General features: G+C 38.1%; 2 protein-coding genes across 2 annotated transcripts; both read left to right on the forward strand.

Moving 5' to 3' along the window:
• Positions 1–111: 111 nt before the first annotated feature.
• On the forward strand, positions 112–13894 carry LOC136253346 (uncharacterized). The gene is made up of 3 exons (XM_066046005.1): positions 112–290; positions 3936–10593; positions 13825–13894. The coding sequence occupies exons 1-3, from the start codon at positions 162–164 to the stop codon at positions 13869–13871; spliced, it is 6834 nt and encodes a 2277-aa protein (XP_065902077.1). The 5' UTR covers positions 112–161; the 3' UTR covers positions 13872–13894.
• A 9720-nt stretch (positions 13895–23614) lies between these two features.
• LOC136249026 (uncharacterized) lies at positions 23615–24432 on the forward strand. Its single transcript, XM_066041256.1, has 3 exons — positions 23615–23628; positions 23672–23945; positions 24010–24432. Exons 1-3 carry the CDS (start codon positions 23615–23617, stop codon positions 24430–24432), a joined length of 711 nt encoding a protein of 236 aa, XP_065897328.1.
• The last annotated feature ends 2129 nt before the right edge of the window (positions 24433–26561 follow it).

Here is a 26561-nt window from a genome sequence, read left to right on the forward strand (position 1 = left end):
ACATGTGTGGCTTCCCACATACACTCTGCACTGCGGTCGGCTTCCTCTCTGGTTGTATAAAAGTTATGCAAACATCCCGGCCTCATTGCATCTTGCCGCGAGTACCGAATTTCGGAGAGACTGCAAGAACTATCAGAATTTGTAAAGAAGCGAAAAGTGCCATGGCAAGCAAGGAAGAAATGTTATTGTTCTTACTGCTGTACTGCGTCACAATTTCCAGTGTTATGTCAAGCCATTTTCGTGGAGGAATCATCATGGTGAGACCTCAGCCTGGAGGTGGACCAAGAGAGGTGAGACTGAGTGTCCTTGTAGCATATATAGCGATATATAGTGATGCTCTACATGATGGTGATATTTAGCTTGGTACAGCTAACCAATAGACCTTGACTGCAGTGTATGCATAGGCGGTGGAGACCGGGGCATCCCCTCCCCCCCACCCCACTTCTATGGGACAATGTTTACAAGAAAAGATCGAGACACTCTAATAGAGCAGTCACAGTATTCAGAGAAGTAGTGTAGCAAGCTACTTAGCTACGTATGTGTAGTTATAAATAAGGCGGATATAGGGCAACTATTGTCAGCTGGTATAGTTACCTTTTTTTGGTCCAACTTACAGCTGCATGGCCTGGCCTCCTCACTCTTTGGTCTACTCCCCAAGTGTATGGCTGCATACATGCACCTGCACATGCAACAGTCATATATGATAAGTATAACTCCTAGCCTAAATTAACTGATATGATATTCCAAATTTAGCCAGTCCAATAGTGTTGCCGTGAATGCAGGACGAATAAAATACTGTGCCATCAAAAATAGCTAATCTGCAAAATGATAAAGCTGTGATACTGATCATGAGTAATGAAAATCAGTGCTTTACTATTGCTATATTGTTAATGATAAAGCTGCACATGCAAATAAAGATATATATGAGCATTGAAAGCACATGCAATATTATAATCTGACCTTCAATAGCTAAGTCTTATAGTTGCTGAACAAGAGTGATCAATATTATATCACCCTATAAGGTAAACTGTTATCATATAAAACCTTGAAACAAGCTTAAAATTTGCAAGAAGCTATTACATACATATATCTATACTACGAAGTTGCAGCAGATATAATTATAATTCTTAATATCAGCATGTACCCATGGATACACGCAAACAGAATATAATCATGTTGCTTTGCATCAACAGTTTAGCAACAATTATGACTCACATCTATGCACAGGTACTAATCTCAAGTGGCTATCTACACCTATACTATGGTCAGCTTGATAAGCTACGAAGATCTATACATATAAGCTGTTGGTAATGAACTGAAGCTAGAAATTAGAATAAAACAGTTAATAGCAGAAAAAGTTAATAGGATATCTGCACATATATAGCTATAGTTTGACAGCAGTAAAAAGTTTTCTCTCCCAAGCATCAACTTCTGGTGTTGATGCGATATTTACATTCACTGTATAAATGTTGTTCACAATTACTTCTACTACACGTTTGATCATTAAAAGTTATGCTGCATTTCATTAAAGGTTTAATACATTAAGGGAATTGTAGAATCTCATGCTTATAAATATAAGCACTTTCATCCAAAGTTAATATCAATGCTGAGAGCATATTATTGTATAATACAATAATTGTATGACCCATGGCCACATTATAGCTAGTCGGTGGTGAATCTATACTGCAAAAATTAGTAGTGAATTTCTACCATATATAAATATATACTGTTTAGTGATGTTCACTACTTATGCTGTAGTTATGCAGTGACCTTCACTACTCTTTTGTAGTGACCCTAACTACATAGCTATAGCAGTGAACAACACTACATGTTAATGAGGGTCATTACAAAATTAGTTGTGAGCATCACAACACAAAAATTAATAGTGAGTATTGCGGCAGGCATATTATAGTAGTGACCTTTGCTGCATTTAGCATAGTGACCTTCACTAGTTTGTTTCACTGTGTAGAGAGAGGATTCACTCTGAAGCGCCTTAGTGCACTCCTCAGAAATGTGTGGTACGGTGTTATTGTTAAATCTTACCATTCAGAGTTCAGACCTTCTAAAAGCATTTGATGTCTTGAAAAGTAGCACAACAACATTACAATTATTTTTAAAGCTTTTTGTACATTGAAGGTTCTGGATAACATTTTAAACTTATGAGTGGGTGACTTAACATTTAATGTGGGTCCCTGTCTGGTCAGTATTATGGCTTCTGTCTTGAGACTGCATGGGTGTACTCCCACGAGTTGTTACCTCTATGCAAACTACTTTACTTATCTGTCTGGGATGAAAAATACATTCACAAGGTTTTAACTCATAAAGTAAAGCAGATTTATGCCAAGGTATGTTGTCAAGTATATGCATGAAACTCAAGGCCTCCACATCATATGCATGTCATGGGGGCTTTACTCGTCTAAAATAGCATACACCTGGCTACGCTACTTGATATGCTGGTAATTAATTTTGAAAACTAAATTTGTTTTAAATGAACTGGCATTAAACAATTTGGTCTAGAAATAGAATTAATGAATAATAATTTGTGTTCTGAAAAGGCTGTAGGCACTTCACCACGTATAGGAACACCTGTAGATTAAGATCATAACTTAATTCCCATGGCTTTAGTCATAACAAAACGTGTTACAGTATTTCTTCCCACACAACACCTACTGTATTGAACCCACTCAGTCTAATTTGTACAATTAGTTATAGGTTATCACCAATGTACCAAAAAGAGACATCATTGATTGGTTGCCTGGCATAAAATTGATGATGTCACTAATAGAGTTAAGGTCACCAGTGATTGTACTGGTTTGTATAATTGTTTAAACTTTTTTTATGGAGCTATTGTCACAGGTCTACAGTGTGATAGCACTTGCAATAATAAAACTGTAAATGGGTAGTTGGTATTGTTAACTTGGAAGTTAGCTACACTGTATAGTGTGTGCACGCCAAGACTACATGTTGTCAAAGGATCAAGTCACCACTGGGTCTGAGATGTTTCCTGCATTCAACACAATGCTTATCCCCTTCTGTTATTTCTTATGTATAGCAGTGTTTGGCTGTAGAAATTCTGACTCTATTATGTAGTTAGGTTACTTAAGCTAATTCTATTGTTCAACTATTGTATTCAAATATGTAATCTAATTGCTGCTGCTAAAGTGTACTTACTTACTCTTTCTGTCTCCTAAATTCAGAACTTTAAATAATTCTTTGGGTTGAACCATATACATTGATGAATTTGAACAGTTTTGTCAGGGTGGTACGACAGTCAAACTATGGTGGATTTTCACAAACACACATATACACACATGCACGCACGTGAACATGCACACACGTTCATGCACACACATACATGCAGACATAACACACACATGCAGACATACGCACACATGCACAAAGCCTCCATTGATCATGTAAAGCACAGTCAGCCAGCTCTGGGATGTCTGTGCATCACTCAGGCACTTATGTTTTGTACAGGAGGACTGTCCAGGTCTTACAGAGAGAGACCATGAGGCCTGAAGTTTCTGACAATGATCCCAACACCGCTAAGCAAGATAAGGGTAGTTGGATCCCCCATCTTAACATTAGCTAGGTACTGATTGATGCTACCACTGGCTAGGCTGTTAATTCCCAATAGTTGACACCAGACCACCAGATCACCCAATATACAGCTGGGCAGACTAGAGCAATGTGAGTAAAGTTTCTTGCTCAAGGAAACAACAACACCATCTTAGTAAAGTAGGGCATCAAACCTGGAATCTTTCAATTACCAGACCAACTTGGCTATGCTGCCTTACATCTTGTGTGCAAATCTCCCAAGAAAACTTCAGATAGCATCAAACTTAGTGTAACGTATACATCGTGTGTTTAATGGAAGATGCTGTCCAATTAGCATAATTATACAAGTTTTTGTTGGTGTATATTTCTTCTAGATGGAGATTTCCTATCATGTCTCATGGAGAAGAAATTCAAGAGGAGGTGGTAGCTGTTCTTCTCTTACAGTTAACAATGGCCTCCTGCTCCGTGGAGAAGGCAGCATGGTGTGCCAGTACGGTTGTTCAGGTACTATTACTACAATGTCATACATTTGTACTGACTTCAGCATTGATGAAAACTGGTCATTTGGAGAATATCGCATTGCTTATAATTTTACTGATCGTACTGAAGATACTATTGCAATTGGCTTTACAGGACGTTGTTGGATTTCCCCATTAGGCTGTAACTGGAATATCTCCACAACATTTTCTCTCAACATAAGGAATGATACTGGTCATATCAATTCATCTCCTCGTGCTATAACCACTCCTGTTCTACGTTTACAACAAGGATGTAACCACACTATTCCTCTAGCAGTCAGTGATCCAGATGGTGACATCATTAAGTGTAGGTGGGCTGTAGGTAGGGAATGTGCAGGTGTCTGTAATGTAACTGCCTTTCCTGGAGCACAGCTTGATAGTGATACATGTACTATACACTATGAAGCTAATAGGGGAGCTAGAGTTTGGGCTGCTGCAGTAATGATAGAAGACTTTATTCCTGGTTCACTGCGACCTATCAGTAGTGTTGCTCTTCAGTTTATTGTGCTGGTAGTTGCTTCCACTGACCCATGTTCTCAACAACCAGAATTCATTGACCCAACACCACTACAAGGATCATGTGTAGCAGTTCCACCAGGAATAACGTTCGCTACACAATTGACTGCTACTAGTGGTAGTTCAAGTGCCTCAATAACTGAAATACAAACTGTTTCACCAATTGGAACTAGAAGGGGAGAGTTACAGCAATTTTCAGGCACTAATATCTACTTTGTTAATATTACATGGGAGCCTGCAGCTAACCAATTGAATGAGTCATTCATGTTTTGCTATGTAGCTGTCAATTCTGTGGGTCTAGCTAGTGAACAGTCTTGTATACAACTTTTGGCTGGTACGTTTCCACCAACACCTAACCCAGGTGAATCTGTGCCCAGTCAACACCTAGTTCACCCATCCAACATCACCTTACCTATTTCATTTGATAGGAACATACAACGCCCCTCAGTGACTGCTTACATTGTCTTTTATAAATTCAATTCAGGAAGAGAAATATATAGGATTGATGTAGCATTATCGCCAGAAGTGGATTTTGACAAGCCAAGACAACTTGTAGTTTCTCCCAACTTTTTGTTTGCTGAAAAAGGAAAATTTTACATTAATTTACAGAGAGGAGTTGTGAGAGGTACCGAGGGGTGTGGACCACCTAACGAGCCAGTAACCAGTAGAACATTTTGGACATTTGAAGTTTTAGATGTTACTCCACCAGTCCTCAGATATATTCAGAACCCCACATTGAGTAATGGTAACATTTCTTTGTCATGGGAGAGTAATGAGAATGTAACATGGGAATGTAGTCTTGTAGTAAATTCCATAACATCTTCAGTTAATTGTTCAGGAGCTAACTGGAGAGGATATAATCTCAGTGAGGGTAGGTATGAATTAATGATCACTGCAACTGATGATGCTGGCAATGTGGCAACATTAGTACACACATTTGAGGTTGATCTGACACCACCTACTGTTACTATAGTACGAGTGCCTCCATCATTATCCAATCAAGTAAGGTCAACTATTAGATTTTCATGTGACGAGTTTTGCACTGCAGAATGTCAGTTATCATCTGATGTATCAGAAGGTAGTCCGATTTCTTGTAACAGTAGGTCATTTATTACACCCAGTTTGCAGCATAACAACAGCTACACATTGTCCATAATAGCTTTGGACCGCATTGGCAACAGAGCTCAGCCTGTATCTTATCAATGGGAAACAGATTTTGTTAGCCCAGTTGTTTTTGGTGTTAGTAATACAAGTGTTCCATGTAGCAAAATAAGTCCAGTTATTACAGGCCAAGCAGAGGCATCAGATGACAGGTCCACATTTACATCTCTGACTTACAGTGACCAAAACCTTGGCTGTTTCATTAGAAGAACTTGGGTAGCTATGGATGATGCTGATAACAGAGCTCAGTTGGTTCAAACCATAGAACTGGAGTTCTCCCCAGTCTTGTTCCTTTCACCTCAGCTATCATTTCCTTGTGATAGTGCTTCAGGTGTGATCCAGATACCAGAGAATACTATCACTACTCCAAATCCTTGTAGACTTCCTCTTCAGCTTTCTTTTGAGGACTCTGTTAGTGAGCACAATTGTCCTAGTGAGTTTGTGCGAAACTGGACAGTAAATATTTGTGGCAGCACTGTATCACACTCGCAGAATATTTCTTTGTTTGATGTTTGTCCTGTGCATGCATGTGGTAGAAATGAGAGCACTCCACGTGGAGTATGTACTTTTGGGGAATGTCAGTGCAGCAGACCATTTTTTGGAGAAGACTGTGATGATCTTATCCATGAGCCAATTGCTGATATAGTAAGAACTATTCCATTACAGGAAGCTCAGCAGTTTTCCACTGTGTTAAATGTATCTCAAGGCACTCCTCCATTAACATGGACATTGGTATTTGGACCACCCCAGTTGAGGGTGGACCAGTTTACTGGACAAGTTAGTTGGGATAGAGTTCGAGCTGGTAATCACACTATTATAGTGCAAGTAGAAAATCAGGTTGGACAAGATGAGATTTCATGGAACCTTACAGTAATACCAGGATACAGTACCTTCTTGAATCCCGTTTCTCCTAGAATATTTCCTAAAGCGCAACCAATTGTATTAACTGGAATAGTCCAGTATACACCAGACAATGTAGTAAGAGATTTACTTGTGGGTTTTGTGCCAGTATACATTGACATTACTAGCAATGGGGTAACTAGAACACTGGTGACAGTCACAGATAGAGATGGCAGTTATTCATTGACATTTTATCCTGCTATGACTGAACATGGACTCTACCAAGCTACATCCAGACATCCAAGTGTATCACAAACTACCACACAAACTGAATGGGGAATATTAGGGTTAACAGCTATACCAAATAGGATCAGTTTGACTGGAGAGGCAATCAGTGGGTTTGAAGAGATCTTCCATAATGTTACAATTGTATCAAATGGTGGACCTGGAGACTTAGATGAACTAAGTGCTACTTCATCACTTAGAGATGCAGGGACTGTTAATGTAACTGTGTTACTTGAAGGGCTACCTTTTAATGGTACACTTACAGCTGGGAACCAAGTGGCTGTAAGCATTTTGATTAAGACCTTAACTCCACTTAGTGGCTCTTTTGCAATACTTATAGGAAGTAGGCAAGGTACTTCACTACAAATCAGTGTAAGCTTTCAAATTAGACCAATTTTGCCAAGTTTTCTGATTGAGCCATCATCATTGAACACCAGAATAATCCGGGGTACATCAAGGATATTTGAAATCACTGTGACAAACACTGGGAGAATTACAGCCAATAACATCCGACCGTTACTGCCTAGTAACAATGTAATATCACTTGTGAGCTTTGGGAATGCACAACAAAATGGAAGCAGCCTAGACTTGGGGACTGGACAAAGTGCCATGTTGTCTCTTTTAGTTCAAACACCAGAAACACAGTCACTTGGTGAGATATCTACAACTATTGCTGTGATCAGCGCACAAGTGTCTGCATCCATTCCTGTTACATTAACAGTGTCCTCTGATGTGTTAATGAATTTGACAGTTTTTGTGGAGGATGAGTTCACGTATTTTGCATCTGATGAGCCATTAGTCAATGATGCAGCTATTACACTGATTAACTATCAACGTGGTATTAGGATCACACTAACAACTGAGGCTGGTAATGGTACAGTGACATTTATCAACATTCATGAAGATCGTTATGAAATGTTTGTAGAAGCTCCTGATCATCTAACAGTTCACCAGGTCATAATCACATCAGTGGATGATCCAGTTATTCCAGTATTTATGCAGAGACAAACAGTGACATACACATGGAGTGTGACTCCTGTTACATTTGAAGACAACTATGTTCTCACTGTTGAAGCAGATTTTGTAACACGTGTCCCCATACCAATAGTGACAGTAACTCCAGAGGAAATTGATCTCGAACTATTTGAACTTGGCTTCTACAGTGCATTGCAAATAAACATCACTAACCAAGGTCTTATCAGAGCTAATGATGGTCAGTTGCAGTTCCCAGATGGTCATCCATTTCTGGAGTTTATCTCAGATACAACTGAACTGGGTGATATAGAGCCACTGTCATCCACTATTGTAACTATCAATGTATCACGTAGAAGCATTGAGAAACGTGTAGTACCTGTGGCTGTAGCAGCTGGAGCTGTCTTGAGAATAGGAGCAGGGTTGGCAGCTAGGGCAGCTGGAGCAGCAGCAAGAGCAGCAGTTGCAGCAGCAAGGAGTGCAATACGCAGAACAGCGAGAAATCTAGCTACATCAACAAGAGCTCAGTGGATTACTTATGCCGTTCAGGTAGCGTACAGCTATGTGTGTCGTGGTGAAATAACACGAACAATCCCAGTAGTGTTGAAGAAACTAGTACTTATTGAATCACTGGTACCTCAACCTATTGTAACTCAAATTGGTTGTATTAGCTGTAGTATAAGAGGACCATCAGTTACAGTTGATGGGCCGACATTTAACTTTCGAGGATACTCAGCTAGAACACCGGCCTTTTGTGACCCATGCATTCAAGCCTTGGTTGGTTGTGCTCCAACTCCCAGTCTTCCTCTTATTGGGTGTATACCATTATACTTGAGCGGGTCACGTCCTCTTCAATCAACTGTGGATGCCATTAATTGGGTTAGTTGTGCAATAAATTTTAAGTGGTTAACTTGGATTACTTGTGGGGTCAATGTAGCCTCAATGTGTTTAGATGTCAACATTGGTAAAAAGCGACAAAGTCTGGGTAGAAGTGTAAATGAACTAGAGGAAGCCATGTATCCTGTCCTTCAAAGTATTGACCTTGCTATTGAAGTGCTTGGAGATGAAGCTTGGCTATCTGTTGGAGATCCCTTGTGGGTATCAAATATTTTACAGCCATCTTTGGATGACAGCAGTGATGCAGGTATACTAATATCTACCGGGGAATACTCTACTATCCTTACAGCTCCTCCTCCCAATGGAACAACAACAGAAATGATTCAAAGATTAGTGGAACGACTAAACAATACATTACAGGGCTGGAGTAATGGTCAGTTAGAACCAGTGGAAGGAACAAACATGGTTTCATTTAGTACTGTTGAGGAGTTGAGCAATACCATAAACACTTACAATAATATAGCTATTGACAAGGGGTTCTCATCATATATAGAGGCTTACAGTTTTGCTAGTGGTGAAATTAATCAACTGGAGAGTTGGGAAGAGGAAGAAGGTGTGTGTGCCGTAGTTAGGATTCGTATTGAACAAGAACTGGCAGTGACCAGAACAGCATTCCTAGCTAGACTAGAAATTGAGAATATGGAGGCTGCTCCACTTCAAGATGGATCTCTGGAATTTATAATAACTAACTCTGGCACAGGAGAACAAGCCACTCACTTGTTTGCTATTGGTAATGGAAGTTTGTCTGGTTCACTGACTGATGGTGATGGTGGGTGGACACTACCTAGTGAAGCATCAGGAAGTATAGAGTGGCTCATAATACCATTTTCTGAAGCAGCTCCAGAATCTGATCGATCTTATGGTGTTGGTGGTACTCTTAGGTATTCTTTAGATGATGAGAATATCACCATTCCTCTAGTTCCAACAGTTATCACTGTTATACCTGACCCTTCTTTACTAGTTCACTACTTTTGGGAAAGATTTGTAGTTGGAGATGATCCATTCACTGATGAGGTGGAAGATTCTGTACCATTCACTCTTGGAGTGGCTGTGAAAAATTCTGGTCATGGAGTAGCCAGTAGTCTTCAGATCACTTCAGGACAACCAGAAATAATTGAAAATGAGAGAGGACTGTTAATAAATTTTATGATAATTGGTGCAATGATTGGTAATGGAAGTATTGAGCCATCTTTAACAGTGATGTTTGGAGATGTTCCTCCGGATGCAACCAAAGTAGTAAGATGGCAGATAATATCAAGTTTACAAGGGGAGTTTAGGAATTACTCTGCTACATTTGAGAACATCAATCCACTTGGTGATCCAAACCTCTCAATTCTTGATGAATTAGAAATTCATGAACTAATCAGAAATGTAAGAATATACAATTCACCAGAAGATGATGGAGTACTAGATTTCCTTGTTAATGAATTAGACGATCTTCTAGCATTCCCTGATGCTTTGTACAGTAGTAAAACACTTGAACATTATAATGTCAGTGTTGGTACCATATTGTCTGTACGTAGTATAACAACAACATTACTGGAGGTGAGGACATTTACTAACACTACAGGATGGGTATACTACAGATATGCAGACTCAGAAAACTTACTGAGTACCACAGCTCCTGCTATTAATGCTACCAAGAGGGAAGGGAATTATACTACTTCAATACCATCAGAGAACTCCTGGATAACAAGGGATGAAGATATAATCACAAGACTTGACACTTTCTATCTTCACATTTTTGACAACATTACAACAAATGGTGAAATGGTTTTCAACATGAGCTTGTGTACTTCTGACTGCCCTCTTGCTGGAATGCGTTTTTCAAGATCTCCAACAGGTAAATATTCAATGTAACATTGTATATAACTACTAAACAATCTGGACTTAAGAATTCTCCTTACTGTCAAATTATAATGTACTTTGATTCTTTATTTTTTTGTCAATTCCCATTTACCTTTAGCAAATGTTATCTAATCCAAAACAACCAAGCTGTAAAAAAAGAGTGTGGCCCTCAAAAAGGCTATAGTGGAAAAAGATGTGAAATCCAAGGTGGCGGCCAAAAAATGGCTGTGATGGTACAGGTATGTTCAGCAGCCAATTTTGGCAGGTTTTGATAAACCTGTTTTTTTGCCAGTTTTGGCAACATTCAGTATCATACTTTTGCCAATTGTGGCAAAATTAGGCTTATTCCAGATGTTGGTAAATTTAGCATTGTCCATATTTTGCCAAATGTAGATCCAACATGTTGCCATTTTTGTCAATCTATTGGGTTCCATATTTTGCAGCTTTTGGGTTATTGCCAAAGTTGGAACACCCTTAAAAGCAAAGTCTGGCAATGTAAAGAATTTTATTTTGCCATTGTTGGCAATTTACGAAATGCAACTTCAAAGTTGTGACAATAACAGAATTAATATAAAAGTTACCAAGCTTCCAAAAACTGGCTCTTTTTATTAAGTCCAAATTTGGCAGGACCTTTTTTTTTGTCAAATTTGGCAATAATTCGTAACCCCCATTATTGCCAACATTGGCATTATGTGGGATCTGAATTATTGCAAAAAAATAGAGCAACTTATTTTCCTTGGCAAGCTAAGGAGAATATACACAGCATTGTCATGGAACCAGTAAGTGCTTCAATTTCTCTCACAAGCATCTCAACAGTTATTCCAAAATTGGAAGGTATCAGGTTTTACTTATATAGTGGTGTGTGTAACCATTGATTGTGGGATTGAGTTTCCATTTTTGGCAAGAAATAATATGTTTATAATTATCGTTTTTATTGCCAAGTTTGGCATGCCTACTTCATGCCAATAATGGAATCTTGGAAATTCTAACTTGCCAATTTGAAGAATCAAAATTAAACTTGCTAATTTTGGAAAGTATAAACTTACACCAACATTGGATATTATGAAACTTGCCAATTTTGGTAATTACAGAACTTGCCCATTTTGGAAATTTTATAAATTTACCAAGTTTGGACTTATAATCTTGCCAATTTCGGTAGCTATAAAAGCTTCCAGTTTTAAACCCCAAACTGAAATTCAATCCCACAATTAAAAGAAACGTTTGCAACTATAAAAGGACATGGAATTTATGCCACTTTTGGAAATAACATAAAGCTGCTAGTGATATGTTTTTGAAGCAGCTATAAAAGTTGCCAGTTTTGGCAGCTTTCGAAGTTGCCAGTTTTGGCAGCTTTTGAAGTTGCCAGTTTTGGCAGCTTTTGAAGTTGCCAGTTTTGGCAGCTTTGAAAGTTGCCAAAAATGGCAAAAAATAGGTTTATCAAAACCTGCCAAAAATGGTTCAGGAACATACCTCGATGGTAGGTTAATGGCAAAATTTTTAATTACGACAATTCAGGTGAATTTGTGTTGCCTCCTCCACTAGGATTCGACACCAAATTCACCTGAATTGTCATAATAAAAATTTTTGCCATTGACCTACCATCACAGCCATTTCTTGGCTGCCACCTTGGATTTCACATCTTTTTTCACTATTAGTCCAGTGCCTAAGCCAAATATTCGTTCACTTTTTGATAAAAGCACCAATTTTTTTCAGAGTATGTGGATCGTGCAATAAGTGTTTTAAAAAGGGGAGGCATGTAAAAAAGTCCTCAGGAACACCCCTTTTTGCACCCTGACAAGAAAACTATTTGTTACTATTAAAAATCAATCATGTTTCTATCAAGTTAACTTACAAAGCATACAGCTGGAACATAATAGCCTATTAGTAATCTATAAAAAAACAAATAGTTTTCTCACCTAGGCAGTAAAAAAAATCACTAAAATTTCCATTTGCAGGGATTCTGTTAAAGTTTTGGACCTTCAATGCTGACGATTGTGTAGTACTATGTACAAGGATCATCCTGATGTGTATTGTTTCTTTATTAAAGGGGTATAACAAAAGTTATTTAATGCTAAAGTCACAGGTAGATATCTCAACAGAAAACCATGAACTACACCAGTTTAATTATCAAGCACAGAGCTTGAACAAAAGGTCCCTTGTCCTTATACTGGGCACCATATGAAAGGTAATTAAATTTCTAGTTTAATGAAGGCAGTTGCAAGTTGTTTCAACATCTTGTTCTCAAGTTACAGCACTTTCAATTCAGTGTAATATAGTGTTAGCAAGAAAGCACAAGGATGTGTCATAAGGTACTTCTTAGTGCTCAAAATCTCACTTCATTGGAACCCAGCTCCTTTATGCTCATTATCACAGCATTAAGAAATACCTTAATACTCATCTGTGTGCTTTTCTTGCTTATACTATATTACACTGAATTGAAAGCGCTGTAACTTGAGAACAAGATGTTGAAACAACTTGCGACTGCCTTCATTAAACTAGAAATTTAATTACCTTTCATATGGTGCCCAGTATAAGGACAAGGGACCTTTTGTTCAAGCTCTGTGCTTGATAATTGAACTGCTGTAGTTCATGGTTTTCTGTTGAGATATCTACCTGTGATTTTAGCATTAAATAACTTTTGTTATACCCCTTTAATAAAGAAACAATACACATCAGGATGATCCTTGTACATAGTACTACACAATCGTCAGCATTGAAGGTCCAAAACTTTAACACAATCCCTGCAAATGGAAATTTTAGTGATTTTGTTTACTGCTTAGGTGAGAAAACTATTTGGTTTTTTTATAGATTACTAATAGGCTATTATGTTCCAGCTGTATGCTTTGTACTGCTATGATACTAGGCCCAGCAGTTAACTTGATAGAAACATGATTGATTTTTAATAGTAACAAATAGTTTTCTTGCCAGGGTGCAAAAAGGGGTGTTCCTGAGGACTTTTTATGTGCCTCCCCTTCTTAAAACACTTAGTGCACTCTCCATATACTCTGTAAAAAGATTGTGCTTTCATCAAAAAGTGAATGATTATGTCAATTTTAAGAGCTTATGTACTGCACTATATAGCCTTTTTGAGGGCCGCACTCTTTTTTTACAGCTTGGCTGTTTTGGATTAGATTTCACTTCTTTTTGTATTTGTATACCCTAAAGCCGGCCTAGGCTGGCTTTAGGGCTTCCTTTTAACTTGTTTTTTTTATTTTCTTTTCTGCAGGAATTGTGGAACAAAGAAAGAAATGTTGTGTACAGTTTTTTGTCTGATTAAAAATATTTGTATATTTAACAATGAAAGATAATCATACTGTAGGTAATGAGGTGACTTCTTATACATGACCAAACTGTAGCTGAAACTCCCATTGGTTTATAGCTGAACTCTTTTCAGAGTGACTTGTTTCTAGCTGAACTCTTTACATGGTGATTTGCAGCACATATTTCTACAGGGTGATTTGTTTGTAGCTGATCCCTATAAGGTAACTTGTATCTAGCTGATATCTCTACAGGGTGACTTGTTTGTAGTTGATTCTCTACAGAGTGATTTGTCTGTAGCTGAACTCTCTATATGATGGTTCTTTGTAGCTGAATTCTCTACAAGGTAACTTCTTTTAGCTGATCTTTCTACAGGGTGACTTGTTTGTAGCTGAACTCTCTACATGATGGTTTCTTTGTAGCTGAATTCTCTACAAGGTAACTTCTTTTAGCTGATCTTTCTACAGGGTGACTTGTTTGTAGCTGAGCTCTCTACATGATGGTTTCTTTGTAACTAAATTCTCTACAAGGTAACTTCTTCTAGCTGATCTCTCTACAGGGTGACTTGTTTGTAGTCAACTTTTTACATGATGGTTTCTTTGTAGATGAGCTCTCTACAAGGTAACTTCTTCTAGCTGATCTTTCTACAGGGCGATTTATTTGTAACTGAATTCTCTACAGGGTGATTTGTTTGCAGCTGAACTCTACATGGTGGTTTCTTTGTAGCTGAACTCTCTACAAGGTGACCTCTTATAGCTGAACTATCTACACAGTGATCTTTTCGTAGCTGAACTCTCTACAGGGTGATTTGTTTGAGCTGAACTCTCTACAAGATGATTTGTTTCTAGCTGATCTCTCTATAGGGTATAACTTGTTTGTAGCTGATCTCTCTACAGGGTGACTTGTTTATAGCTGAACTCTCTACAAGGTGATTTGTTTGCAGCTGAACTCTCTACAGGATGGTTTTTTGTAACTGAACTCTCTACAAGGTGACTTCTTCTAGCTGATCTCTCTACAGGGCGATTTGTTTGTAGCTGAATTCTCTGCAGGGTGATTTGTTTGCAGCCGAACTCTGTACATGATGGTTTCTTTGTAGCCAAAGGGTGATGAAGTTGTAGCTGAACTCTCTACAGGGTGATTTGTTTGTAGCTGAACTCTCTACAGGATAGTTTCTTTGTAGCTGAACTCTCTGCAAGGTAATTTCTTCTAGCTGATCTCTCTACAACGTAACTTCGTGTAGCTGATCTCTCTACTGGGTGACTCGTGTCTAGTTGTACACTCTACAAGGTGATTTGTTTGTAGCTGAATGCTCTACAGGGTAATTTTTTGTAGCCAAACTCTCTGCAGGGTGATTTGTTTGTAGCTGAACTCTCTACAGGATGGTTTCTTTGTAGCTGATGTTGCTACAGGTGACTTCTTTCTAGCTGATCTCTCTACAGGATGGTTCTTTGGAGCTGAACTCTCTACAGGGTGATTTTTTCTAGTGAACTCTCTCTCGGGTGATTACTTCATAGCTGAACCCTCTACAAGGTGGCTTCTTCTATTTGATCTCTCTACAGTGTGATTTATTTGTAGCTGAACTTTCTACAAGATGACGTTTTCTAGCTGAGCTTTCTCTTATTTCTAGCTGATTTCTCTACAAAGTAACTTGTTAGTCTAGCTGAAGTCTTTACATGGTGGATTTTGGTTGTAAAACCCTCTGAATGAAGACTTGTTTGTAGCAGAACTTCTACAGAGTAAATTGTTTGTAGCTGACCTCTCAACAGGGTGCATGACTTGTTTATAGCTGAACTCTCTTCAGTGTGACTTGTAATGTTCTGAATCACTACAGCAATATATTTGTAGCTGAACTCTCTATAGGGTGACTTCCTTCTTGTTGAACTGTCTAGAAGATTAACTGTTTGCAGCTGAACTCCCTACAGAATAACTTGTAATGTAATAGAATTCTATAATGGAGTAAATAAATTAGCCGAATGCTATATTAGGGTGACTGTTCTATTAGAGTATTTCGATCTCGCATTTGCCACACGGAGTTAGCTTTCGAATCATAACTCAGTGGTTTGTAATCTGATTCTTCTGTACTACTGCAAGGACTTTCTATGAAGATTATTCCAGCTATACACCGATTTTCAGCTCATTGCTCTAAGCGGTTTGCCTAGTAGGCGTAAAAACTAATACTTTTTTATTCATAAAAATCGATCGCATAATTGTGACACAGGATGGTCATATCTCCATGGTCTTTATCTCAATTCCTTTCAAACCACCAAAAGGCACTCACTCCTACGATGGTTACTCCATCTACATAGTAATTTTCAACTCATTCCATGAAGCGGTTTGCTCTGTAGGCGTGACAACAAATTGATCTTGTTTTGCGTGAATAATCGGTCATAACTCCCTAACCATTCATCGGAGTTGCACCAAATGTGATGCTAGGATTCGCCTTTGGACTCCCTTTCTGTGTGCCAAATTTCAAAGTGATCGGAGCACGCGTTTGCGTTTTATAGCAATTTTTGCAAGTGTGTGAAAACACGAAGAAGAAAAAAAAAAGAAGAAAAAAAACCGAACGTTTGGCAGCTCGTATCTCGGAAATGGCTGGAGCGATTTCCTTCAACTTTGGTATGTAGGCTCCCCTGGCTGGTGGGAAACTTTGTAGCAAATTTGGTTCCAATTGGATAAGGGATCACCGAGATACAAAAGTGTGAAAATGACGTTTTCTTTCTTCCTGTCAATATACCCACGGTGTGGTGTGCCGGCTTTTTGGGCCGCATGACATACTATCGTGTGTCTTGATTCATATAATAGTCCAGTAGATAAAACTGAAAAAAGGGGTGAACCCCGAAAAAATTTGAAGAAAGCTGATTTTGGTATCATTAGAAAGCAAATTGTTCATAGAATAACATATCCAAAATCCTCTAAAATCCACCTTGGGGAAAATTTTTTATGGCCAATTTAGTATTGAGGCATATGTGACTGGATTCAGGAAAGTGGATCTTCCACACATATCCAATTATACCAACTTTGACAACTCATAACTTCAGATTGGAAAATGGTATTGACTTGAAATTTGATCAGTAGTGAGCACCAGCATCACTTATTAGGTGGAGAAATTTCAGATTGATATTCAACTTGAACACTAAATTGTGGTTTCTCATTTGTGACCAACAAAAATGTGTTATCCTTAAATTATTTTTTCATAAGAAACAGTTTCCTTAGCACTTCTGCAACTCTCTCTCCTCCACATTTTGCAACACGCTAATAATCCATGTTTGCAACAAGAGCATAATATTGCTACCACATGGATTTGCAGTGGAAAGCTGAAATTTATATTGTACAAAATTAATTATATGATCTATGGGACTGGTCCCATGTCTGTCATCATCGGTTGCAGCCTTAATCCTTCTAGTTTCCAGCCCCATATTAAGTTCCCTCTAATGAATAACTTTCTTGCATCAGCTAAAACCATTGATCCTGAAAACTCCATCCAACTGCAAGGGTTAGCACATTTTCACAGCTCGCATGTGTAATAACTTTCTGATGTCACCATTTCCATGTACTTTGTTTTGTATACCTGAGACTCCTCAATGAATCAGACTGATTTCCAACTTTTTCAACATGTGCAATTGTTGCATTATACAATCCATCATTAACTTTTCAATCGTTTGCACATCACTTGATTGCTGATTAGGCCGACTTTACCTATTCAAATGTTGTATCACAGCCACCCCAGGCATGTGAAAAGAGGACCTACATATGTGCCCAATAACATCATCATGTTTCCAAATCTTCAAATGTTTTACAACCTCTGAATGAAAAGAGGGACGTACTTGTCATGTTCTGCTTCCAGCGTGCACCAGTAGAACAAGAACTTCGTTGTTGTCATCAACTACATACAGCATTCACTCTACTTCCTTCAATTACAAAATTGAAGTGCGCATTGGACCATCAGTATGTCAGAATCTCCATGTATGCAATCAGTGTGTAGGGCTGTCAGCATCCCCAGGTATGTTATGGTATGTGCAGGTGCAGATATTCAGTCAAGTGAATCTATGGAAGCATACAAAAATCAGGAAGTTTTCTTGCAAAAGAAAAGAGCAAACATCAATTGATTGTCCAATATCTGAGAGATGATGGCCAGGTTGTGCATCAGAGTACTTTGGATGCTGACACACTGATTGTTCAATGTGCACTTCAATTTGCAATTGAAGGAAGTAAAGTGTGTTGTACAGTAGCTGATGACACTGATGTTCTTGTCCTCATGCATGGTGCACCAGAGCATAGCAAGTATATTTTCTTTCAGAGGTTATGAAACATTTGAGCATTGGAAAATTGATGACATTATTGGGCACATAGGTCCTATTGTAATGTCATAATTACATCTTCTCTTTTCACATGCTTGCATGGAGTGGCTGTGATACAACATCTGCGACATTTTAACAGGGTAAAGTTGGCCTAATCAAGAAGAAAATGATGTGCAAATGATTGCAAGAGCAACACACTTTCACAACTTGTATGTGCATCTACAACTTATTCATTAGAAGGAACTTAATGACTAACTTGATCCATTACCATAATGGAGCTGGAAACTAGAAGGATCGAGGCTGTATGCAACTGATGATAACAGACATGGGACTAGCACCAGACGTCTTAACTTAAATTTGTACAATATAAATGCAAGCTTTCTACTGCAAATCCATGTGGTAGCAACATTATACTCTCAGTGTAATCACAGATTAAAGTATGTTGCAGCATGTGGCAGTTGCAGGGGAGAGAGTTGCAGAAGTGCTGAGGAAACTGTTTACAATAATCGTGACAAATAGCTATATTTATTCGGAACTTACATGATAGGCACCTTTTTTATTTCTATAACCAGTCTTATTCTTATTTCATACAGCTAATATTGATTGCAATGAATTTCTTATGAGAAAATATTTTAAGGATAATATGCATTTTTTGTTAGCCACAAATGACCAGATTTGCAAAAATAGGTCTACCAAATGCATTTAATAAAGAAACCACAACTTAGTGTACAAGGTGAATATCAACCTGAAATGTTCTCCACCTAATAAGTGATGCTGGTGCTCACTACTGATCAAATTTCAAGTCAATACCATTTTCTAATCTGAAGTTATGAGTTGTCAAAGTTGCTAAGTGGAAGATCCACTTTCCTGAATCCAGTCACATATGCCTCAATACTAAATTGGCCATAAAAATTTTTCCCCAAGGTGGATTTTAGAGGATTTTGGATATTTTATTCTATGAAAAAGTTGCTTTCTAATGATACCAAAATCAGCTTTCTTTGATTTTTTTCCGGGTCCAACCTTAAATCTACCGGACTAATAAGGGTCATTCCATACCAAATCAAAAAAAAAAAAATCCTGACCTCTTTTGATTTTTGTGAAATTTGGCACAAACATGGACCCTTTCAAGAAACTTTCTCACACCAAAATTTGGCTCATTTCATTGGTCTCCCTTTAAGTTATGACCACTCAAAGTTTCTACTGAAAATTTTATTTTGCTTACATGTCTTCAATAAAATGGCTATGAATTTGCTTGTGATTGACGTACAAACTTCTGGTTTAGAGTTTTGAAATCCGTATTAAATTCTCTTTCAGATGATATATAATGTTTTATAATTGCTCAAAGGAAAAGGTAAAACCACAAAAATGTAGCTTTTTCCTTTTATCTTAATTTTCAAAAATACGTATTCTTCAATTATATTTATTTTTGGTTTATGTGTTGCTCTAATACCTATCATTCATCACTGTGAATTTAATGTTGGGATCAATACTAGATCATGAGTTATAAGTGTTGATGTGTAGCCTTGTAATCACTGCTGTTTGTATGGTCCAAGTATGCAAAGAGATGCAATATCAATTGCAAATAACTTTATATAATACTGTGTCACAATCATTTTATACATTGTTGGTTTGTAAGTAAGGTTAGTTTGTTTATATTTTGTAAGAAAACCCAGTAAAAGCTTATATTTAAATACATATACTCAAGTAATTTACCCCTTATCAAGCTTGTATATATTGTGTCTGATTATGACATCAAGTCTATTATATAGTAGTGAAATATTGAACTTGATGACATTTTCACTAGCTACAGTAACTGCTACTGCTACTAACATTTAATGCTGATTGTAGATATGCAAGTACATATTTTGATACACAGATGTAGCTATACTGGAAACTGTCTAAGCCAATCAGGGCCAATTTTTGGGCCTTAATATGCAGGTGGCTATTTATATAGTTTGATGTATATAAATGTCTTACTAGAACAATTTAAAGTTGGCCTTTAATAGAAAGGTGGCCTTTTGTTACAGGTGGCTGCTAAGACAAGTTCCACTGTAATTTGAAACACTTACAAATAAAGCATAATGTTATGTAGCTGTATTCTTTGTTCTTAACACAGGCATGAATGTTTCAATATTGTAATCTACTAGAGCTTTTCTAACAAGTAGTATTGAATGACTGATGCAGTATTAATAGTCTTTTCAACTTACACTTTCAAAAATTCAATTGTGTATTGATATCAATGCATCAGATTTCATTGCATGTCAAAGTTACATGTGAATGATTGTAGACTGTCATGCAATATGCACCACTTTCAGTCTCAACTTTTACTATAACACTCTGATTTAACTTTGAAGTTAATTACCCTGACCCTTTCTTTAATCAATTATTGATGTATTTCACTTAAAGTTATAGATATGTATCAGTGTGCAATTGCTGTAGTGAACCTTTGTATAATGTAATTTCTATGGAACATTTCTGTGATTCTATGATTCTCAATTATAGAATCAAAGTATGAGCTACATTGCTACATCTAAGTAGTTTCATTATGATACAGTTGATGTATGGAGTTTAAGCCAGTTACCTTAGGGCCAAAATTTCTGGGCCTTAATGTGCAGGCAGCTGCTTAATACATTTGCATAAGTGTATAGCATTGGCCCTTATGGAGTGGTGGCTTTTCTGTACAAGTGGCCACTTTTCACTCTATTCCATCAAATTTTTGACGAGTAAGACAATGCATAGTGGTTTTAGAAGTGTACATTTTTCCAGCAAAGGCATTGTTTATAGGTACAAAGATATAAAGGTGGCCTTCAAGTGGTCAGTAGTAGGCTTTCCCTTTCAAAGTATGATTCAAAAGTGATATACAGTGTAACATATCTTAGTGGCTACCTTAAAGGCCACCTTTTATAGGGGCCAACGTATTTAATAGGATATTTCTACTCTAATGCAACTATATGAAGCAGCTATCTAGGTATTATAAGATTGGAAACTATCATCATAAATCTGTGGCTGAATATTGTTATTAAACAGTAAGTAAAATTGAAAGAATAGATTGGAATATCATTAGTTGTGCAGTAAATCCCTTATAAATATAGCTACCTCTATAATAAGACCACCTTGTTATAGTGACCACCTCTATTTTATAGGACACTGAACTTACAGCAAAAACATAATCAATGAATCCTTTATTAGGATTACTCCAACTTTCTTAGCTTTAAAAGTGGCTCAGTTAATATGATTTCACTGTAGTGAGCCCTTATCAATACAAACCCTAACTATTTTAATGTATAAAATGATTTGTGACATACTAATATAAGGTTACTTGCAATTGGTATTGGAAATTACACTGTAAAAATACCATACAAACAGCAGTGATTACAAGGCTACACATCAACACTTATAACTCATGATCTACTATTGGTTCCAACTTTAAACTCACAGTGATGAATGATAGGTATTAGAACAACATGTAAACCAAAAAATAAATTTAATTAAAGAATATATATTTTTGAAAATTAAGATACAAGGAAAAAGCTACATTTTTGTGGTTTAACCGTTTCCTTTGAGTAATCATAAAACATTATATATCATCTGAAAGAGAATTTAATACAACTTTCAAAAATCTAAACCAGAAGTTTCTATGTCAATCACAAACAAAGTTATGGTCATTTTATTGAAGACATGTAAGCAAAATAAAAATTTCAGCAGAAACTTTGAGTGGTCATAACTTAAAGGGAGACCAATGGAATGAGCCAAATTTTGGTGTGAGAAAGTTTCTTGATAGGGTCCACATTTGTGCCAAATTTCATGAAAATTGAAAGGGGTCCGGATTTTTTTTTGTTGATTTGGTATGGAATGACCCATGACCTTTCTTTATCTGGGCAGTCTGGTTCACACTGTATGCTGTTTCTATATTATAACGTCAGCATTCTGAACAGGGGTGTAGCTAGCTTTCTGGATTGCCCGGGCACAAGGTTCAACTGTTGACCCCCATGTAAACTATTTAGCAAGAAACATGAGCCCATCTCTGTGGACTCTTTTTTACACATTTGCTTTTGAAAAACTGTTTAAAAGTGCATACATGTACCTAGCTGGCTACTATGACACTGCTGTTTGTGTAGCTTGATCAGACTAAGATACTACTGCATGAAAAATATAGAAGCTAAATCTAAAAAAACAATGATGGATTAACTTAGCCTCCAACCCTAGTATCGGTCTTCTTTTTTCACTTCTCTGTCTGACACCGTCAGCGCTTCATAGGCATAATACTTCATCAGTGACAACTCCAGCCCCAACATCAACTACAGCACAAGTGCTGAAGGTCTGTATGACACTTGGTCCTACAGCCTGTTCAAAAACTTTAGCTACATAAGGTGTGTTTGAAAAGTTGGAGAAAGGAGAAAAAATCCATGACTGGACCTAGGTAGCCTACCTGCAGCCATCCGATTTACGCTCGAACGCTTACAGGAGTCTACCAGGTGGTCAGGATGTTTTCTCCTTGTTATTTTCATGTAATTTTATTAATAAAGAATGTCAACAAGCATGAACTAGCTATACTGCATGCTGCTGTTATTTGCAGCTTATTTCTGTGCTCTATGGCGTTAATCTACACATAGAATCTAAGCAACCTGGAATTCCGAGCACGGTGTAGCATTACGTGAATCATAAGTCTGCTTATTCAGCTTTATGCTTATCTTTGTGATGATGTAGGGATCACTAATCCTTTCACTAGGTCTGAATCTGGTTTCTGCTTTGGTATGTGATATATTTCTCGCTGTCGGGAAATATATCACGTACCAAAGTTGATTAATGCTAGAAAACTTATTTACTACCAAACAAAAAAAAAATGAGAATGTCACTTTATCATGTTGTAATACAGTGTTTGGTTACAGGTTGGCTCCAGTATTTTAAGTGCCATAAAATTTAAACATTTATCACATGAGAAAATTTAAACATTTATCACATGAGTACTATATCTTTTTTTAAAAATGATGAATAGTATAATAATCGAGACATAATGACACGGCAAGTGTATAAATGCTATTGTAATTAGCTGATTCAGCTCTCCACCAAATGCAGTTCAGTGGAGATAGCAGGATGCTCTGATGGCTGCAACTTTCTGCTCCCTCGGATAGCCAGCACAGCAGAACATAATAAAGAAAATGAGATGGCACAATGCGTCTGTCGCAGAGAACGAACTATAGGTTTAGGTAATATATACTGTTGTACTAAATAGTTGGAGTCATTAGGCAATTGTTGTATCACGTGTTTGTTGCAGTTTGTGATTGTGGGTATAACATGTGTATCGGGAGCGCTTGAAGCAATCGCTCCTCCACCATCGTCGAGTAGAACTTGGTTGTTCCACCAACGAACTGACTACATTTTGGTGCTGTGACCAGGTACGTGCCAATGCTGTCATAACCACGCTACATTTTGGTGCTGTGATCCAGAAGAAGACACACCATGGCGGAGTTCAAGTGAGCGCAATGCTCAAGATGAGGGTATCTAACACACTTGAAGAAACTGCAGCAGTCTGCCGAAGAACTACTATCCACCCCTCAGCAACGACAACGTGGTTGCTCTAAGAGATTTACATGAACAACTTCAGCGTAAGCAAGACCTTATTACAGCGTTAGATGCAAAGATTCTAGAAGCCACTAAAGGTGATGATGAAATCTTAGCTGAAGTCTTACAAGCTGAAGAAACAACCTCTTCTATATCAAGTGCTAAGACAAGGATAATCAGCCGTCTGAAATCTACAACTTCAACAGAAGCAACCGCTACTTCCAGCAAAGTTACATCACCCCCACCCATCATAGAGCACCACGTTGAACACACATGTGACCCACCTCCCCAAGCTGGACCTTCCACAATTCTCAGGCAGTCCCCTCAACTGGCAGCCCTTTTGGGATTGCTTCCAAGCTGCAGTGGACACAAACAGATCACTAACAGGAGTACAGAAACTAAGCTACCTACGTGCTCAAGTTCGGGGAGAAGCATCAAGAATTATAGCTGGATTTCAGCTCACCAATGCTAGTTATGCTGACTCTGTTCAACTGTTAAAGGACCGCTTTGGCCAACCCTATAAGCAAATAGATGCCCACATGCAGGCACTCATCGATCTTCCTGGCCCGACCAATTCACTTTCTAGTACTCGTGAATTCTGTGATGCTACTGAGAGCCATATCCGCAGTCTTTCAGCACTTGGCAAGACAGAAGATACTTATGGCAGTTTATTGGTCCCCTTAATCTTAGGCAAGCTTCCAGGGAAGATTAAGTAGAACCTGGCCAGGTCCCATGGCAAGAGAGAGTGGACTATCAATGAACTACGTATTGCCATTCATGACGAGCTCTATATTTTAGAGATAGGATCACAACAGACAGAATTTCACACCTCATCACAACCTACAGCTTCGTTTTTTTCAAGTACAAGCAAGCCAACACACCAGCCCAAAGGGAGAACGCAGTGTCCATTTTGTAATGGACCACATTCTGCTTCACTGTGTGAAATGATCAAGGACCCCAAACAGCGGTCTGACGTTGTATGCCAAGAAAGACTGTGCTTTAATTGTTTGGGGCACCACAAAGCATCATCATGTAACTATAAACACAGATGCCACCACTGCAGGAGAAAACACCATACTAGCTTGTGTACTTATGGTCAGCAACCACCAACCCCTACCAATCTGCAGCATACTGCAACGACAAATGTCACACAACAAACTGAATACGGAAGTGCAAATTCAGGACCAGCCACCTTACAACCTGTCCCTCCACAACCTATCACTCCTACAACCACAAATCAAGCCAACACTAGTTCATTGTTGTAACACGTGCACGATAGTATCAAATGAATAAGAATACACGTGCAACCTATAGTACAATCACGTGATCAACTACATATATGTTACATCTCCCTTGTTACAAAAAGGAGTGTGGTTATTGGTACAATTGCTAAATAATAATTACAGTGCTCAAATCAAACAAAGTGATAAATTGTGCAGTGTATGTATAAAGGTCCAGTTATGGAAATTGATCGGCATACCGCACTGGAGTCTTAATGGTTCTTTGTGAGCGTCGTAGTGTTGGTTCTGTAGCCAGTGCGGCAGGTGGCTGGAGTTCATATGCTCTAGGGGATTCGACCACTGGTTCACTTGTATCACATTCATATTCTTGGTCATCTAAGAAATCATCAACACTTGTGTCAGTATTAACAGGGGATGCCAATTTTCTCAAATCTTTTCTGTTCCTTCAGTAGTGTTGTCCCTGCGGTGTTATAATATTGTAAGAGCGAGGGCCATTTTCATTTATTCCGGTGACCTTGGCAGGTTTCCATTTGCCATCTTTTGCTGACACAAGTATTGAATCGCCAGTTTTTAGATGTTTCAGTGGCTTTGCATGTTGATTATAGTAAAATTTTTGCTTTCGTTGACGTTGGATAAGTTCTTTCTGCACTGTAGTTGGATTAATTGTTCTAGGCTGTAATAAGGTACCTGCAGTGGGTACAAGTGTTTTTGTCCGCCTTCCCATTAGGCGTTGGACAGGTGAACCAATGGCATCAGACCAGGGAGTGTTTCTGTACTCCAATAATGCTAATTGTAAATCTTTTCCGTCATGTACAGCTTTCTTCATTAGTCTTTTGACAATTTGCACAGCCTTCTCAGCCATTCCATTCGATTGGGGGTGATATGGGCTGGAGGTGTGATGATTAAACTGATATTGTTGGGTAAAGCATCGAAATGTATGACTAGAGAATTGTGGTCCATTATCTGTAATCAGGACATCAGGTATTCCATGTCTGGAAAACTGTGACCTACAGATTGCTATTACTTGATTGGCTGTCATGCTAGTAAGTTCGTCTACTTCAACATATCCGGAGTAGTAGTCTGCCAAAACAAGAAATTGCTTCTTTTGTAGCTCGAAAATATCAGCACCGACTTTTGCCCATGGGCGGTCTTGTACACTGTGCGGAAGTAAAGGTTCTTTTGAGTTGCATATTTGGTATGTGGTACAAATAGCACAAGATGAGATGATGTTTTCAATTTGTGATGACATTCCTGGCCAGTACAAGACATCTCTAGCTCGTCTTTTGCATTTTTCTATGCCCAAATGGGAACTGTGAATTAGTTTGAGCATTGCTGGTTGCATTGCTTTTGGGATAATTATCTTTTCACCTTTAAAAAGAACTCCATCATTAAAAGATATTTGGTCACGGAATGTCCAAAATGGCAAACACTGGGCTGGCACTTTTGATCTGTCATCTGGCCATCCATCTGTACAGAGTTGCATCAAGTGTTGTAAAACTGGGTCGAACCAAGTCTCTGTTTGCAATAGGTGTAGTTTGTCATCTGAAATAGGTATTGTAGTGAGTACATTTACCTCAAATTCAAAGGAAGTACAACTGTCGGTT

The sequence above is a fragment of the Dysidea avara genome, chromosome 1, assembly GCF_963678975.1.
Source record: "Dysidea avara chromosome 1, odDysAvar1.4, whole genome shotgun sequence".
NCBI lineage: Eukaryota > Metazoa > Porifera > Demospongiae > Dictyoceratida > Dysideidae > Dysidea > Dysidea avara.

Coding starts and splice junctions, on each gene's coding strand:
- LOC136249026 (XM_066041256.1), top strand. Junction 23,946..24,009: donor CAACCGCTACTTCCAGCAAA/GTTACATCACCC, acceptor CACCTCCCCAAG/CTGGACCTTCCACAATTCTC.
- LOC136253346 (XM_066046005.1), top strand. CDS start 162: ATGGCAAGCAAGGAAGAAATGTTATTGTTCTTACTGCTGTACTGCGTC. Junction 291..3,935: donor CTGGAGGTGGACCAAGAGAG/GTGAGACTGAGT, acceptor TATTTCTTCTAG/ATGGAGATTTCCTATCATGT. Junction 10,594..13,824: donor TTTTTCAAGATCTCCAACAG/GTAAATATTCAA, acceptor TCTTTTCTGCAG/GAATTGTGGAACAAAGAAAG.